General features: G+C 45.1%; 1 protein-coding gene across 1 annotated transcript in view; it reads right to left on the minus strand.

Annotated features, from left to right (window-relative positions):
* Window positions 1–1,838: 1,838 nt before the first annotated feature.
* The window catches only part of MMD2 (monocyte to macrophage differentiation associated 2), a 41,207-nt gene continuing 26,231 nt past the window's right edge, over window positions 1,839–16,814 (minus strand). Inside the window, exons 2-7 of the mRNA XM_082199922.1 lie at window positions 11,315–11,396; window positions 10,692–10,852; window positions 8,345–8,419; window positions 7,192–7,293; window positions 5,080–5,149; window positions 1,839–3,256 (exon numbers count right to left, since the gene is read on the minus strand). Of these exons, the coding sequence (XP_082056048.1) occupies window positions 3,053–3,256; window positions 5,080–5,149; window positions 7,192–7,293; window positions 8,345–8,419; window positions 10,692–10,852; window positions 11,315–11,396 (694 nt within the window). The 3' untranslated portion in view covers window positions 1,839–3,052. The remainder of the gene's footprint in view (window positions 3,257–5,079; window positions 5,150–7,191; window positions 7,294–8,344; window positions 8,420–10,691; window positions 10,853–11,314; window positions 11,397–16,814) is intronic.

Below are 16,814 nucleotides of genomic sequence, written 5' to 3' on the forward strand. Positions count from 1 at the left end.
TCTGGAATTTGGGGGGGGGAATTTTGTTGGGAGTTTTTGCTGTTATTGATATTAATATTAATTGATATTAATTTTTGATCGCAACCAGCTATCTGCTGTGCATATAAAAAGGGGATTGTAACTTTGCTACATAAAGGAACTTGCTAGCACAAGTTAGAAAGGATATTAATAAACAATATACCCTCTCCTGCCACCCTGAACGTTCCCACACACAGCAATGGAGGCAGCAATGCCAGTCGCCAGAAGCCACGGGAGGGGAGAGCCAGAAAGGGGTCTTGGGTTCGAATCCTGGGTTTCCCACTGGGTCATCTGGCTGTCCCCTGGAAGAGCAAAATGCTAAACCAGGCAGACCATTGGCCTGATCCACCAGGCACTTCTTAGGCTCTCCACGTGCCTTTGAAAGTTGCAACAGATCCTGGGATCCTTCACGGGGAAGGGGCAGCTATTTGGACTCAGCATTTGGTCCTTTGAAAGAGAAAGGCGAGCAATTCTGGAACCATCTGAGTAACAATTTAAAAAGCAAATTTGATTCTCCAGCCTCTCCACATGTCTCAGTTATGTTGGATGGGGGGGGGTGTTTCCGGGCGGGGCTAGATATTTAGTCTGTTTACACTTTAACATTATTGTCTTCCATTTAGTCCGTAAGAGTTAAAAATGTAAGTTATTGGCTTTTTTTTTTAAGGTATTCCTCTAATATTTTGGAAGCAGAATTAAAAAAGACCTGAATTTCAAAGACCATCGAAATTTGCTGTTTTGCTGAATTTCCTGTGGCATTTCAGCACCATCTGATGAAGGCCCCTTCTGCACCAAACATGACGCTTTAAGCAGTTGTGGCTTCACCCCCAAATATCCTGGGAGTTGTAGTTTGTTAAGGGTGCTGAGAGTTGTTGGGCGACCCCTGGTCTCCTCCCGGAGCTCCAATTCCCAGAGTTGGTTTAACAATCTATCCCTCTTCCGAGGGAACTCTGGGAATTGTAGCTCTCGGAGGGGAGCAGGGCTTGCCCAACAATTCTCAGCACCCTTAGCAAACTAGAGTTCCCAGGATTTTCTGGGAGAAGCCATGACTGCTTAAAGTGGGATAATGCTGCTTTAAAAGAATAGTGTGGACGGGGCCTAAGATTAGATGCAGCTCAGTGAAAATGGGCTGAGACGACTATGAGACAGGATCTCTTTCTTCCTTTTGCAGTGAAGGAGAGCAGATCCCTTCTGGATCCCAGAAGCTTTTAACACATTGCCCTGCAGTTTACATGGCTTGATTCAAAGTACCTTAAAGTGAGCAGCACAAAAGTGCTCTAAAATGTGTTAAGTCTCTTTCTTTCTTTCTTTCTTTCTTTCTTTCTTTCTTTCTTTCTTTCCCTGCCAGATATTCTGTTAGCTCTTCCACAAGGAATTGTGGAACGAAAGGAATGGCAAGAGCGTCTAAGATTTGATGGCTTCAAGATCCCAGTATAACTTTGGCTGGTGGGAACTAACGGCACAATGCTGGTGCTTTTAACAGCTGCCAAGCCAAACCCTCAATTTCTGAAGAAGTGTGCATGCACACGAAAGCTTGTGCCCAGAACAAACTTAGTTGGTCTCTAAGGTGCTACTGGACAATGTTTTTATTTTTATTTTTTATTTCGACTGCGTCAGACCAACACGGCTACTTACCTGAACCTCAATTTCTCAGTTTCAATCTTTGCAGGATTAAAGTCCTGGGAAGTTCTGCTTCCATCCCAGACAGCCTTTTGTAGAAATCACTCCTGCTACCCCAAAGAAACCTTCTTTCTATCTCATCGGACTCTCAGTTCCTCTGCCCCAGTACTGCCCAGTCTGGCTGCCCTTTCCATCAGCTGGTATCCTTTTTCTAACTGGAGGCTGAATCAGAGAACTGAGCCAGGGACCCTCTGCGCACAAATTCAGGTGCTCTTGCCACTAGGCTAAAGGCCCTGACCTCTTCGACCACGAAGGCTATATAGAATGATGACTTCTTCATTTTTGTAAAATGTTAACTCTAAGACTTAGTTTTCATAGTGGTGGGAAGCAGGTCAGGGCTGTGCTGCTTCCAATGATGGAATGTTCTTCCATATCCCTGCACATAGAAACAAAATCTGTCAAGGAGAAAGCCAAGCACAGCACTTTTCCTCCTGACAAACTCGTTTTCTATGTACAGGCGGCTTTTTCAAATGGTCCTGTCGCCTGAGTTCATGCAATCCAAAAGGGCATATCATTTAATCTCCTGCCTATTAGAAGCAAGTTTAGCATTTTAGGACTCTGCGGGAACCAATAGGCAACGTATTTATGACTGCATCCTGCAACTGACGGGCAACAGATTCTTAGCCCTTTCGCACCTTTTCCTGTGGCCATTCCTCACATTCAGGAGTCGCCAAGGCAAACCTTCCTGTTTCCATCAAAAGATGTGGAAACGGCTCAGCTGAAGATGTCATTTCAATGTCTGCAACATCCAGACAAAAGTTGGCAATACAGATTCTGTGGCCTCCAAAAAACTAGCCTAAGCATTTGACTGTCTGGCCCTTAATTGTCCATGCTGTGACATCACAGCAGCTAAGCCAATTGCAGGCAGAAAGGGAGGGGCAGATTTTTGTGGTTTTTTTAGGAAATGAGAATGCAACTAGTCAATTATGATGGGCCCTCTGCAGACTGGTATTCATGTAAATCTCCTGTAAGCTTCCGATTCGGTTTCCTTACTACCAGTTTGTGTCAACGAACACTTAGGACCACAAGGGCAGACACTTCCAAGTTTCTCCAGACAGAGACCTGTTTATCTCCCCACCCCCTTGCCTTTTCAAGAGGATCCATTAATTGTTCGCTTCATTACAAAACCCTTGCCTAAAAACACTGATTTATAAAAATAAGAATAGAAAAAAACAACCCTTGGGGCTTGGGCAAGTTTGGCCAAGGAAATAATACTAAAGACCACCATTTCCCATCAGGAGAAGGAGGAATCCGCACAGAGTCCATATCTCCCAAGGGCGAACCGAAGGACAAGAGTCTGCTGGAAGGCTCCCCCAAATCCCTGGCGCCTCCAAATCCTCCTTCTTAAGGCACCTGTCTACCTGGAGGTTTCTGCCTCGACATCGCCCGGCTGATAGAGGTATCTCCATATGGCGTAATAGTGGGTGCCAGCTCCCAGCGCCACGAAGAGGTGCCAGATGGCATGGGCGAAGGGGATGCGCCCGTCGCTCTTGAAGAAGACAGTGCCCAAGCAGTAGAAAAAGCCACCAGTCACCAGCTCTGAAAGGCCGTCCGTGTTGGGCTGCAACAGGCAAGCGGAAAGAAAGGCCAGGGGCCAGTGACCAGGTGGCAGAATCCAGGGAGCACAGCCGCGAGCCCCTCCTAAATAATTATTATTACTTAAGGAAGTTTTTAATGTCTGATGCTGTATTGTTTTTAATATTCAGTTGGAAGCTACCGCCCAGAGTGGCTGGGGAAACCCAGCCAGATGGGCGGCATATAAATAAATATTATTATTATTATTATTATTATTATTATTATTATTATTATTAAGCGTCCCTTACAGAAGCCATCCCGGTTTCTGATTTGATCCCAGAATGTCCCACTTTTCCTTAGGACGTCCCTATTTTCATCGGAGGGTTTGGCGTTATGTGACCCCCGCAAGCCAAGGAAATATCGTAAGTCACAGCCTTTAGAAGATATCTGAAGGCAACCCTGTATAGGGAAGGTTTTTTAAATGCTTCATGTTTTATTATGTTTTTATATACAGTCGTACCTTGGTTTTCGAACTGCTTAGTTCTCAAAGGTTTTGGCTCCCGGACGCAGCAAACCCAGAAGTGACTGTTCCAGTTCGCGAACTATTTTCGGAAGCCGAACATCTGACGGGGCTTCCACGGCTTCTGATTGGCTGCAGGAGGTTCCTGCAGCTAATCAGAAGCCGCGCTCTGCTTTCTGAACATTTTGGAAGTCAAATGGGCTTCTGGAACGGATTCTTTTCGGCTTCCAAGGTACGAGTGTATATTGGCAGCCTCCCAGACTCACTGGGAACCCAGTCATATGGGCGGGGTATAAATATTATTATTGATGTTGTTGTTGTTGTTGTTGTTGTGGAATAGGACGTCCCTATTTTCATCAGATAAATGTTGGAGAGTATGGTGAAATGAGAAGTGTCAGCTGCTTCCAGGTTCAGGCAAGATCCCGCGAGAACCCCATGAAATTTTGGGGAACTCTTATGAGATCTTGTCGTGGGCTGGCACTTTCCCATTTTGCCTCAGGTGGCGAAACAGAACAGGCCACCCCTGGGCACAAGCACCTCTGAGCACCTTCGCTGGGTGCTAGACGTTACGAGGAAAAATGCAGGACTCTCAGCCTCACGTAACGTGAATCTTATTCATTTCATGCATTTATATCCCACCAAGCACAATTCAAGGTGTTGGTGCTGACCTTGAAAGCCCTAAACGGTCTCGGTCCAGAAGACCTGGAGCGTCTCCACCCTCATCGTTCTGCCCGGACACTGAAGTCCAGCGCCGAGGGCCTTCTAGTGGTTCCCTCCCTGTGAGAAGCGAGGTTACTTGGAACTAGGCAGAGGGCCTTCTCGGTGGTGGCACCCGCCCTGTGGAACACCCTCCCACCAGATGTCAAGGAGATAAACAACTATCTGATGTTTAGAAGACACCTGAGGGCAGCCCTGCTTAGAGAAGTTTTTTTCAATCTATTCTCAACTGCAATTGCTATCTCAGGTGTCCATTTTTTTCTGCACAATGCTGAATCATTTGCTTTATCTATTTCCTCGTGTTCTATGTAAGAGCGCTGAATTGAATTTCGGCCAGTAGTGGAGACAGTAGTGGAGAAATAAACAAACAACTATCTGATGTTTAGAAGACACCTGAAGGCAGCCCTGTTTAGGGAGGTTTTTAATGACTGATGTTTAAATGTATTTTTAATATTTTGTTAGAAGCCGCCCAGAGTGGCTGGGGAAACCCACCCAGGTGGGCATGGTATAAATAACAATTTATTCTTCTTCTTATATTGTTATCCCACCCCCCACTTGAAATGCAAGGACAGGACCGTAAGTGCAAAATCAGTGCACTGCACTCCATCCTGCCCGGGACACAGGTAACGTACCATGGAGAGAATGACCACCGCAGGAAGGAACCCCATGATTACGTAGCACACCAGCTCCACCAACTTGTATCTGGAAGAAAAGAAAGCAACTTCTTTTGAGATGCAAATGAAGTACCGGGCAGGCTGGATTCGTTTACGAGAAATCTGGGTTCAATTTTCCATCATTTCCCCCGCAATTAAAAACAGGAGGCGTACATAAGGGACAAAAATCGGGGCTTGTGAAAAGTATTTCGTTCCACGAGGGGGTGCTGTAAGCCAACTTTGCGCCAGCCGTAGATCATCGTAAGGGCTTAGCCGCACATGGTTTGCCTTGTTAGATTGCTAGTTCCTTCATTTGTGGGGTAGGGACCACAGTATAGTCCTACTAACTGGTGACACATCGATTTACCCAGAGCTAAACTCTGGGTAGTAATGTGAAAAGGTATTCCGAAACACTTACATGTTTGCTGGTTCACAATTTATTATTATTATTATTTACTTATATAATAACAGGCCCACCAAGTGTCCCTATTTTCCAGGGATGGTCCCAGATTTACAGAAGCTGCCCTAGTTTCTGATTTGATTCTGGAATGTCCCGCTTTTGTTTAGGACGTCCCTATTTTCACCAGTGAAATGTTGGAGGGTATGCAACAGTTGCAGGAATTTATGCACAGGTTGGGGGGGGGGTTGCCCCTCCAGCAGACATCATGCACATGCAGCCCACTGCCATCATCAGCTCAGTCACTTTGGTGACTTTTGTGATTTGTCCCCACAAAACACTTCATCACAGTTTCTTCCTATCTATTCAGGGGGCCTCTGCTACACAATACCAAATGTAACAATTCACTGATGAATGTATCTAGGTACTGGCTCACTGGGAAAACTTCAGAAATTCATATAGACATGTGAGCTCAGCTCCTCAGCAGCCCCTCTGCCTGAGTGATAATTCCTGGCATCCTGATACCTGAGTGCCAGACAGGTAGCCATGCCAGAAATCACAAACCCAGATGAAGACAAAAGGGTGTGATGAACTTGGCTGGGAAACAGGGAAATGTAAAGATCTTTTTTTGTTCCACTTGATGGGTGTTTGGTGGAGGGCAAGGGGAACCATGGGGCAGGGTCCAGGATGCTCAGATTACTGCCACCAGACCTCCCCTTTCATGATGTAACCATGATGTAGTTTGAGGGGGGTGTAACATGGGGATTAGCAGCTAATAAAAGTTTGGGTTCTCTTTTGTTGGGGCTTCCATCTTGTTCCACCTGGTGGCAGGTGGGAGTCCTGTCGCAACAGTCCTCAATAAAGACCAAGCCTCCTGGCTGCTCTTTTGCTCTGGTCTTCTGGACACCTGGCTGGTGTCCTTCTTTCTTGTCCAAGGGAGCCCTCAGATTTCTCCGTTAACACTCCTGAGTAGGAGCGCCTGAGGCCGAGTTGGCCGTACTCCTTCAAGTAGCCAAAGGGCCAGCGGCATAGAGCATGGAGAACTGTAGTCTAACAACATCTGGAGGTTTTCCTTTCCTTTTCTTTTTTTGGTAATATTTTTCATTAGGTTTCCATTTTACATATTTAAAGCGCAACCTTATTTTAACTCATGGGTCTTTGCTCCTATGAGCTAATCGACTTCCCTCCCTCCTGCCTCCTGGTTACCATAATTCCATTCTGCGTCATAGCATTTATACTTTTTTCCTATTCACATTTCATTCATCTCCATTGTCACAATATTAAATGAATATATAAAAAGGTATCTGATCTTATTTTTCTTTCAATCTGATTTTAAGCTGTATTTTAGTCAATCATTGAATTTTATGTCTTAATATATTATATATTTTGATGTTAGCTGCCCTGAGCCCGGTTCTGGCCAGGGAGGGTGGGATATAAATAAAAATTGTTGTTGTTGTTGTTGTTGCTGCCTTGTTGGTAGCCATCAATAGCCTAATCCATGAATCTTCTTTTAAAGCCATCTAAGATGGTGGCCATAATTGCCTCATGTGGGAAGGAGTTCCGCAGACTAACTCCGCGCCGCGTGAAGAAACCTGGGACCTTCTGCATGCAAAGGACTTCTGCCCTGTCACTGTGCCTCCACCCTTCTTGTCGGCACTCAGCGCCCTCGGGGGCATATCGAGGTTTCGACTCACCGTTCATGGAAAAAGAAAACGTAGATGGTCCCGACAGAGGCCATGATCCAAATGATCCAGCGCATGTGGGAAGCCCAGGGTCCCAACTCCCGCAGATTCAGCCTGGGAGAAGAACAGAGACCATTGAGTGCTTGAGAGAAACAGGAGCCTGGAAAGGGGAAGAGAAAGAGACAAACACAGACAAAGAAACACACAAATCCAGAACAGCGAAGGAGGAGGGAGATGGGACTGCAATGCTTACCTATGGACATTATTATTATTATTATTATTATTATTATTATTATTATTATTATACTGCCCTATTCCTGGAGGTCTCAGGGCAGTTCACAGAATAAAATCAAAATATAAAACCAAAAAATAGATAATCAAAATAAAAACAGCAACTCAATAACACACACACACACCATTTTAAAAGGGTATAGGATGTCATACAGGTCAGCCAAGGGCCTGGTTGAAAAGGGACATTTTTGCCTGGCGCCTAAAGGTGTATAACAAAGGCGCCAGGCGAACTTCCCTGGGGAGAGCATTCCACAGGCGGGGAGCCACTGCAGAGAAGGCCCCGTTCTCATGTTCCCACCCTCCAGACCTCTCGAGGAGACAGCACACGAAGGAGGGCCTCAGAAGATGATCTCAGGATCCGGGTAGGTTCATGTGGAAAGAGGCGGTCCTTGAGGTATTGCGGTCCTGAGCCGTTTAAGGCTTTATAGGTCAAACCCAGCACTTTGAATTGAGCCCGAAAACTGATTGGTAGCCAGTGCAGTCGGAGCAGGATCCATGTAAGATGCTCAAACCGTCTTGCTCTGGTGAGCAAATGGCTCTGAATTCTGCACTAGCTGAAGTTTCTGAGCAATTTTCAGAGGCTTCAGATGGGGATCATGTGGGTGGCTTCATGAAATAATAACAAATATTATATCTATTATTATTACACATGTATAGGCCATTTATCCCCCGAGGAGCTCAAGGTGGCGCTACATGGTTCTCCTCCCTCTCCATTTAACCCCCAGAACAATCCTGCGAGGTAGGTTAGGCTGTGAAGGCAGTGACTTGCCCTAGGCTTGAACCTTGGTCTCCTAGCCCAGTACTCTAACCACTACACCACACCGCCCCTCTTCAAGTTTCTGAAAGGCTGGGTAGACCCCTCGCGAAAACTCACCAAGGGGCATAGGAGGCAGCTATGAAGAAGTAGATGACCATTCTGTCAAACATGTGCAGGCAATGCTCCACAGTCCTACAGAAGAGAAAGAGAAAGAAAGAAAGAAAGAACACTGTTTCATAAAGGTGTGATGGGGTCAGTCTGGATGACACCTAGGGGTCCCTTCCAAACTTCTGATCCTGTGCAGGTGAGGCTACATGAACAGGAAAACCAGCCAGACAAGTTCCTTAGCCAGCCAGTCAAGTGCCACCATTTCCATGTCCAAATGGGTTGCCATGGAGACAAATGGGCTGGCCTTTCCCCACCTCACCTGTGTGGGATGTGATACATAAATAACAGTCAAGTACAGCATTCCTTGTTTTGCATGGCAAGTCCCCTCCCCCATGTGAAATGAAGACACTGGACACAGTATTTAAGGTTAATGGGCATAAAAGGCCACAACTTTATTGATTACAGAATTGGAAGGTATTGGCCTTAGGCATTGGCTCCTATCGACTACCCGGCATGGAGACCGGGAAGGGTTATTCACAAGCCGTGGGAGTCTTGTTGAAGTTCGCCAACTAGGATCCCACAGGTGTCACCGGTCGGGGGCGTGCCGGAGGCCCTTACCTCCCTAGGTTTCGAACAAGGCAATGCCCCCCAGAGTCCTCTACCGGACTACCCTTTTCTTTTTGGGGAAGGTGATGGTGTTTCCTTCCCCCCTTTATTTGCATACCAATTGACCCCTGCCAATGGCTAACCACCAACACCGATTAAGTTGTGACGTTTGCTACGAGGTAGGCGAAAAAACCAAAAGGCTCGAAGTGTGCCGACTTGGAAAAATTCCTACCAGGCCCCTTGCGGCGACCAACCGAAGTCCATAGCAAGGTCAAAGCTACCTAAAACCTAAGGGGTGGGTGGGATGGGAAAAACCGCACAGCTGGTAAGGGGCAAAGAGGGCGGTCCCTGGGCGTGCCTAGCCTTAAATAGGCTAGCCCACGCCTCCCCGGTCCGCCGATTGGCGGGCCGGGTCGCCGCCACGCCCGGGGATTCCCTAATCTCGCGGGGGCAATGGCCAGCCCCCGCGTGGGATGTGGGAGGGATTTCTGCCTGCAACCCCCTCTCCTCCCAGGTCGGAAATGGCTTTCCTAGACTGGACATGCAGGGGAATGTTTGGTCCAGCCAGTTGAAAACTTCCTGTTTCCTCCTGGCCTGTGTTGGCATGCAGAGGGTCGCAAGGCCAGTTGGCTAGCACTAGTGGGTCATCTCCTTCCAGCTGTCCCACTGTGAAGACCCATCGGCCTCTGGTCTGACGTAAATCAACAACCCAGGCTTCAAAGCCAGGGCACACTATATCAGCAGAGCAAACACTGCACACAGAATAGGCGTGAGGCAAGGTTAAGGGGTGATATGATAGCCATGTTCAAATATATAAAAGGATGTCACATAGAGGAGGGAGAAAGGTTGTTTTCTGCTGCTCCAGAGAAGCGGACACGGAGCAATGGATCCAAATTACAAGAAAGAAGATTCCACCTAAACATTAGGAAGAACTTCCTGACAGTAAGAGCTGTTTGACAGTGGAATTTGCTGCCAAGGAGTGTTGTGGAGTCTCCTACTTTGGAGGTCTTTAAGCAGAGGCTTGACAACCATATGTCAGGAGTGCTCTGATGGTGTTTCCTGCTTGGCAGGGGGTTGGACTCGATGGCCCTTGTGGTCTCTTCCAACTCTAGGATTCTATGATTCTATTGGCCGAGGGAGCCGGCATACAGCTTCCGGGTCATGTGGCCAGCAGGACTGAGCCGCTTCTGGCGAACCAGAGCAGCGCACGGAAACACCGTTTACCTTCCCGCCGGAGCGGTACCTATTTATCTACTTGAACTTTGACATGCTTTCAAACTGCTAGATTGGCAGGAGCTGAGACCGAGCAATGGGAGCTCACCCTGTCGTGGGGATTCGAACCGCCGACCTTCTGATCGGCAAGCCCTAGGCTCTGTGGTTTAACCCACAGCGCCACCCGCGTCCCTTACCAGGGGACTTACCAGGTCACTAATATTGAGAGACTTAAACAAGCCTGCAACCTGCTATCTGCTGTCCATTTAAAAGGGCAATTTAAAACTCTGCTGAGTTATAGAACTTGCTAGCACAAGTTAGGAAGGATATCAATAAATAATATATCCTCTCCTGACTCCCTGAACATTCCCACAACCTGGCCGGCTGCTACGCCATCCTAGGATGGAGAACAAGAGGCCAAGGTGGCCTCTCTGCTTGCTGCCGGAAGCTGGAGAGACACGAGGCCTGCCTTGCTCAAAGGGCAAGCGAGCTCCATCGCCGCCATCGCCCGCCCTTGCACAGCAGACGTCAGAGTTACCGCAAGTGGCTCTTCTTCCAGGAGATAGTGTGGAAGATGGTGGAGACGATGAACAAGCCAGACAACCCAAAGCCGTAGATCCAGGCGGAGATGGTCTCCCAGGGGTTGTCCGAAAGGACGTGGAGGATGGAGCTGCCCAGGATGCTAGGAATGATCCAGAACTGAGGGAGAAGGAAAGGGAAGAAAAGGTCTTTATGTCCCCCTTGATCTGGCTAAAACCAGCAGATTTCTCTCTCTTTTTAAAACTATTTTTATTAAACCATTTCAACATAAGAATTTATCAATCCAAATATTCAATTACAGTATTTTTTTTGTTGGTATTTTCTTGTCTTTCCATTTTTCGGCTAGTAATATTCTAGCCACTGTTGTTGCACACATGAATAACTTTTTCTGCTCTTTTGGCAAGTCTTGGCCAAAGCTTCTGGCCTTTTAACAAATTATATTAAACATTTTTTTCATTTCATTGTAAATTGTTTCCTAAAACCTTTTGATTATTTTACAATTCCGCCACATGTGAAAAATCATGCCTTCTTTCTCTTTACACTTATATTGAACAGCCCTGAGATCTATGGATAAAGAGCAGTAAACAAATTTTAAATAATAATAATAATAATACAACTCACAGCATGTGTGGCGCAATTGGCTGCATGTTCATATTCTGTGGGCTGGTATCTCCGGTTGGGCGGCACTCTGTGGTTCATAAACCTTGAAGGAGGAGAGATGGAGAAGAGAGACAGAAGTTCAGCAAACAGGTTGGTCTGCAAGTAACAGTCTGAATCTCACTAGAATGATGGATACAAAAACTATGCAAAAATGGCAAAACCTACAAGAAGAATAAGAAATCAAGCTAACAAACTTTTTGTTTGTTTGACTGTAAATGTTTTATTGAATATGTACAGACAAATTGTAAACAGATAAAAAACACTGGCAGGATTATTGTAATAACTTGCAGTTACATAAGAGTATTCTTTGAAATCAAACCTTTATTAGGCATTGTACAGATAAAACCATAAAAGAAAAAGTAACATATAAGTGACTTGAAGTATATGTAAGAAGGCAGCGGTTGGCTACAAACATATATATATATATATACATATAGAGTCAGTGATTTTCCTTGTTAACCTGCTCCTTGGAGGGCTGCTACCAAAAACTCAGCTACCCCCGCCGTTACCCTTTGGTCAACGTCGGATAGGCAGAATCCCACACATTCACCTTGTTGGGGTTCCAGGCCACCCAGAAGAGGAGACAGCACGCGTTGACGGAGCGTACTGTACAATGGACAATGAAAGAGAATATGCTCTACAGTGTCCGGGACATTCATAGAGCATCTGCAGAGTCTCTTGTTTCTAGGGATGTTTTGATATCTTCCCCTGACAAAAGCTGAGGGAAAAACATTCAACCGGGCCAGCATAAAAGCCCTACGTTGGGCTGGGATTGTTAATTTAGTGACGTAGTTGGCTCTGCTATCTAAGATATTTAAATCATAGAATACGGGGGAGCAAATTTTGTTTACTGCTGCCATAATATTTTGTCTCTCAACATCCTTTAATCTAGTTAGGATATTATGGAAAATGTATTGCTCATTAGAATTGTATAGGGGCTCCAGCTCGATGCCTAAAGATTCAATCTTTTTTTCAAGGTACTGGTACCATCTTGATTTATAAGAGTCTTGAAGCAAATCAGCGAGCAGGCTTGATGGAGAGCAGCGAAAATGACAGCGTAACCAGTACTTTATTGAGGTGGACCAGGCCCAGTATTCCATTGTGTGTATGCCTATTTCTGCACACATTGTTTCATATTTGATCACAGCTGGGAGTCCAAGAATACGTCTCAGAAAGCTGGAGTGGATCTTTTTTAGATCACTGTTATATGCTTGGACCCATAGTGGGATTCCATAGAGTATCTGGGCTTGCACTTTTGTTTGAAATATCTGATTGGCCGCAGGGATAAATTGATTACCTTTCTGATAGTAAAAACGAGCAACTGCTGATGAGGTGCACTTTGCCTGTTTTATGGCGTTTGTGCGATGATTTGCCCACCCTAAATTGCTCTGGAATAATATTCCCAGATACCTATAGATTTTTACTTGTTGGATTTCATGCCCTCTTTACATAAGAGTATATATTTAAAGGAGGTAAATAAATGAGTAAGTTAACTGAATTTGGATATGCAGAAGATATTAAAAATAAATTTAAGGAACCACAGAAAGAGGGGAAAGGAAGTCAAGTTTTGAAATGTCAAAATGAGTGTAAAGTCAGTGAAATGAATATATCTGAAAAGTATAAACAATTTTTTTTTACAAACCCCCCCACTAGAATGGATTCTTTGCCCACCCTCATGAGAAACAATCACTAATAATATTAATAGTAATAAAATACCAATTATATTTAAGTTAGTTCTTATAATTAATATTTATTTATTGCTAAATTTGCTGGTTGTAATTTAAGTAGGTGTTGTTGTTTTTTGAAAGCTTCTCTAAATTTTTATTTTCTATATATATATTACATGCATGCCAGAAAAAAGAGTACAGTTATACAAATAATACAGGTTACCGAATACCAAAAAGCTACTAATAGGAAAAAAATACAAAAAATAAGAAAATGATACATATTGAAAAGAAAAAGAAATAAAGAAAGAAGAGATTTCAAAAGGAAAAAGGAAAATAGAAGACGTTGACTTCCTTCGACCACTATACAGTTGATATGATATCATATCTTTAGTTGTCTGTAAACATTTTGCATTAATTAACTTACAATATTTTAAGCAAAGAAACCAAACACATACATAAAAATTTATAATGTTTATTTATGTATGTGTTTGGTTTCTTTGCTTAAAATATTGTAAGTTGCTTTGCATTGCTGTGGTGAGGAGAGAGCAACTGATAGATTTAATAAATATGGACAAAGGACATTGGGTATACTGTAATAGACAATTTTCATCTTGGGAAAAGTTATGGAGGGAAGATTTAAAGTTTACAGCGTGCTGTACGTTGAAAGAAAACTATACGAAAATTATTTGGCGATCACTCGTAGCCGAGTAAGATTGTCTTCCATAAACACGGTTTCAACAATGAGTCGATGTACCTTTGGCACTTAACACCTACAAGGTTAGCAAAAATGTATCAAACTGCTACCAGTATATGTTGGAAATGTAAAGAAAGAGAAGGAACTTTCTACCACATGTGGTGGACATGCAAAATAACGAAAGCTTTCTGGGAAATGATATATAATGAGTTGGAAAAAAATGTTCAAGATAACCTTTGTGAAAAAAACAGAAGCTTTTCTATTAGGAATTATAGGTGATGAACTACCAAAGGACTTGAAAAGACTATTTATGTACGCGACGACAGCTGCAAGGATGCTTTTTGCACAGAGATGGAAAGAAGACAAAGTCCCAACCAGAGAAGAATGGAAAATCAAGATGATGGACCATACTGAAATGGCAAATTAACCAAACAGACCCCTGTGTTGCAAAGAGTATGTCAGCAATGTCTAGGCAACACGACGACCATGTACATATGGAATAGACAATCTTTATAGAATTCCTTCAAACCATAACAAGTACAAAATGAAATCTTTAGTCTCAAAATCTCTGAAAATCTTTAAATGAAGCGAGGTACCAGACTTAGTACGATGAAAGACAAGCTGTGTATTCCAGATATTGTCTACTGTTTCGCAGAATTCTTCGTCAGCATGGTGGCTACACTATTACATGAGCGCTGTTCCATAGCATTTGATATTTTCATTTACATACATTCATTCGAAATAAGATAGGTTTATGAAGCAATTCTATATCCTCCCACCACGCTGATGAAGAATTCTACAAAATAGTAGTCAATATCCGGAATCACTGTTCAGTGTTGGACATCATATTTGCTGAATACACAAAGCTTCACAGCTGGGCACCACAATTTAAGCTGACAAGCTAGAAGGTGTGCAGAGGAGGGAGACCAAGATGATCAAGGTTCTGGAAGCCAAGCCTGATGAGGAGTGGTTGAAGGAGTTGCCTGGATGTTTAGCCTGGAGGAGACTGAGAGGAGATAGAATAGCCATCTTCAAATATCTCAAGAGCTCCTACATGGAAGATGGAGCCAGCTTGTTTTCTCCTGCTCTGGAGGGTAGGACCTGAACCCATGGCTTCAAGTTACGAGAAAGGAGATTCCAACAAAACATACGGGGGGGGAAACTTTCTGCCAGCAAGAGCCACTCAACAATGGAACCGTCTCCCTTGGGAAGTTGTGGCCTCTCCTTCCTTGGAGGTCTTCAAGCAGAGGTGGGATGGCCATCTGTCTCGGATGCTTTAGCTGAGATTCCCGCATTGCAGGGGTTGGACTGCATGACCCCTGGAGCTACTGTTCAAGTCTACAATTCTGTGACCTGTCCCCTGTTTACCTGGGCAAGACCTGCCCCCGTGGCTTCATTCATTGCATCGATAAGCTGTGCTAACCCACCCTAGGACTCCTTGGAAAAAGGGGAGCTAGTTGTTGTTGTTGAGTCGTTTAGTCATGTCCGACTCCTTGTGACCCCATGGACCAGAGCACGCCTGTCTTCCACTGCCTGCCGTAGTTTGGTCAAACTCATGCTGGTAGCTTCAAGAACACTGTCCAGCCATCTCGTCCTCTGTCGTCCCCTTCTCCTTGTGCCCTCCATCTTTCCCAACATCAGGGTCTTTTCCAGGGAGTCTTCTCTTCTCTTCCAATACTGGCCAAAGTATTGGAGCCTCAGCTTCAGGATCTGTCCTTCCAGTGAGCACTCGGGGCTGATTTCCTTAAGAATGGAGAGGTTTGATCTTCTGGCAGTCCATGGGACTCTCAAGAGTCTCCACCGGCACCAGAACTCAAAAGCATCAATTCTTCAGTGATCAGCCTTCTTTATGGTCTAGCTCTCACTTCCATACATCACTACTGGGAAAACCATCGCTTTAACTATACGGACCTATGTCAGCAAGGTGATGTCTCTGCTTTTTAAGATGCTGTCTAGGTTTGTCATTGCTTTTCTCCCAAGAAGGGGAGCTTAAATGCGTATAAATAAAAGAACAGTGTTTAGGGCTTTTTTTTTATAAAAAAAAAAACAAACCTCCTGTATGTTTCTGTGGAAACCGTGACATCACTCTGAAGCCCTGGGTGCCCAGGAGACACAGAAAGGATTTCATTTCCCCCACATCACCCAAATGGGGGGTTCCAGCGAGGCGCCCATGGTTGCTGGGCAACCACAACAGGAGAATAATGCGCTGTTGTCTCAGAGCTATTTGCTGTGCTGCGTGGAGGAGAAATGCTTTGAGGGGATGCAGCCTGGAGGTCTCTTTGTGAACCAGGAACCTGGATCTGAGGGAGACGAGGGATGCGGAACGGGATACATAGAGAGCCTTTGAGTTCCATCAGTGTCAATCCATTTCCCCAAGCCAGGGCTAAGCCAGCCCCCGAGTTTATTAATGGATTCCTTGACGCAGACGGGACCCTCAAGGCGGCTTATCGATCAATCGTTTCAAACCCACGCTTAGAAAAAGAAATGCATTGTGGTTTTGGGGGTGGCGCATAAAAACCCCATCAGCGAAATTCAACGTGGTTTGGCAGGGAGAGCGAGAAAAGCACACAAGACTGGGGGCAAGAGGGTCTACACACACACAGCAACTCTCAGTTGTGGAGGTCAAAGGGGCCTGTTTCCGTTCCCTTCACTTCTTTCCGTATAAGCAACCTGGTGGAAATGTCTCTACCTGGTAACGAAAGGGACATAGTGAGAGGCCAGCTGAATGTAGTGAGGTGAAGAATTAGGCAACTCTGGTGCCTCGGAGGGGACAAACCTGATGCATTTCAGAAGAACACACGGAGAGGGGGATCCTGCCACCTGAATGAATTAAACTGAAGTTGAAATACTTTATTGTCACTTGTACAACTTGTATAGGGATGCGGGTGGCGCTGTGGATTAAACCACAGAGCCTAGGACTTGCCGATCAGAAGGTCGGTGGTTCGAATCCCCGCGACGGGGTGAACTCCCATTGCTCGGTCCTTGCTCCTTCCCACCTAGCAGTTCGGAAGCATGTCAAAGTACAAGTAGATAAATAGGTACCACTCTGGTGGGAAGGTAAACAGCGTTTCTGTGTGCTGCTCTGGTTCGCCAGAAGCGG

Source organism: Podarcis vaucheri (assembly GCF_965113315.1).
Source record: "Podarcis vaucheri genome assembly, chromosome: 14".
NCBI lineage: Eukaryota > Metazoa > Chordata > Lepidosauria > Squamata > Lacertidae > Podarcis > Podarcis vaucheri.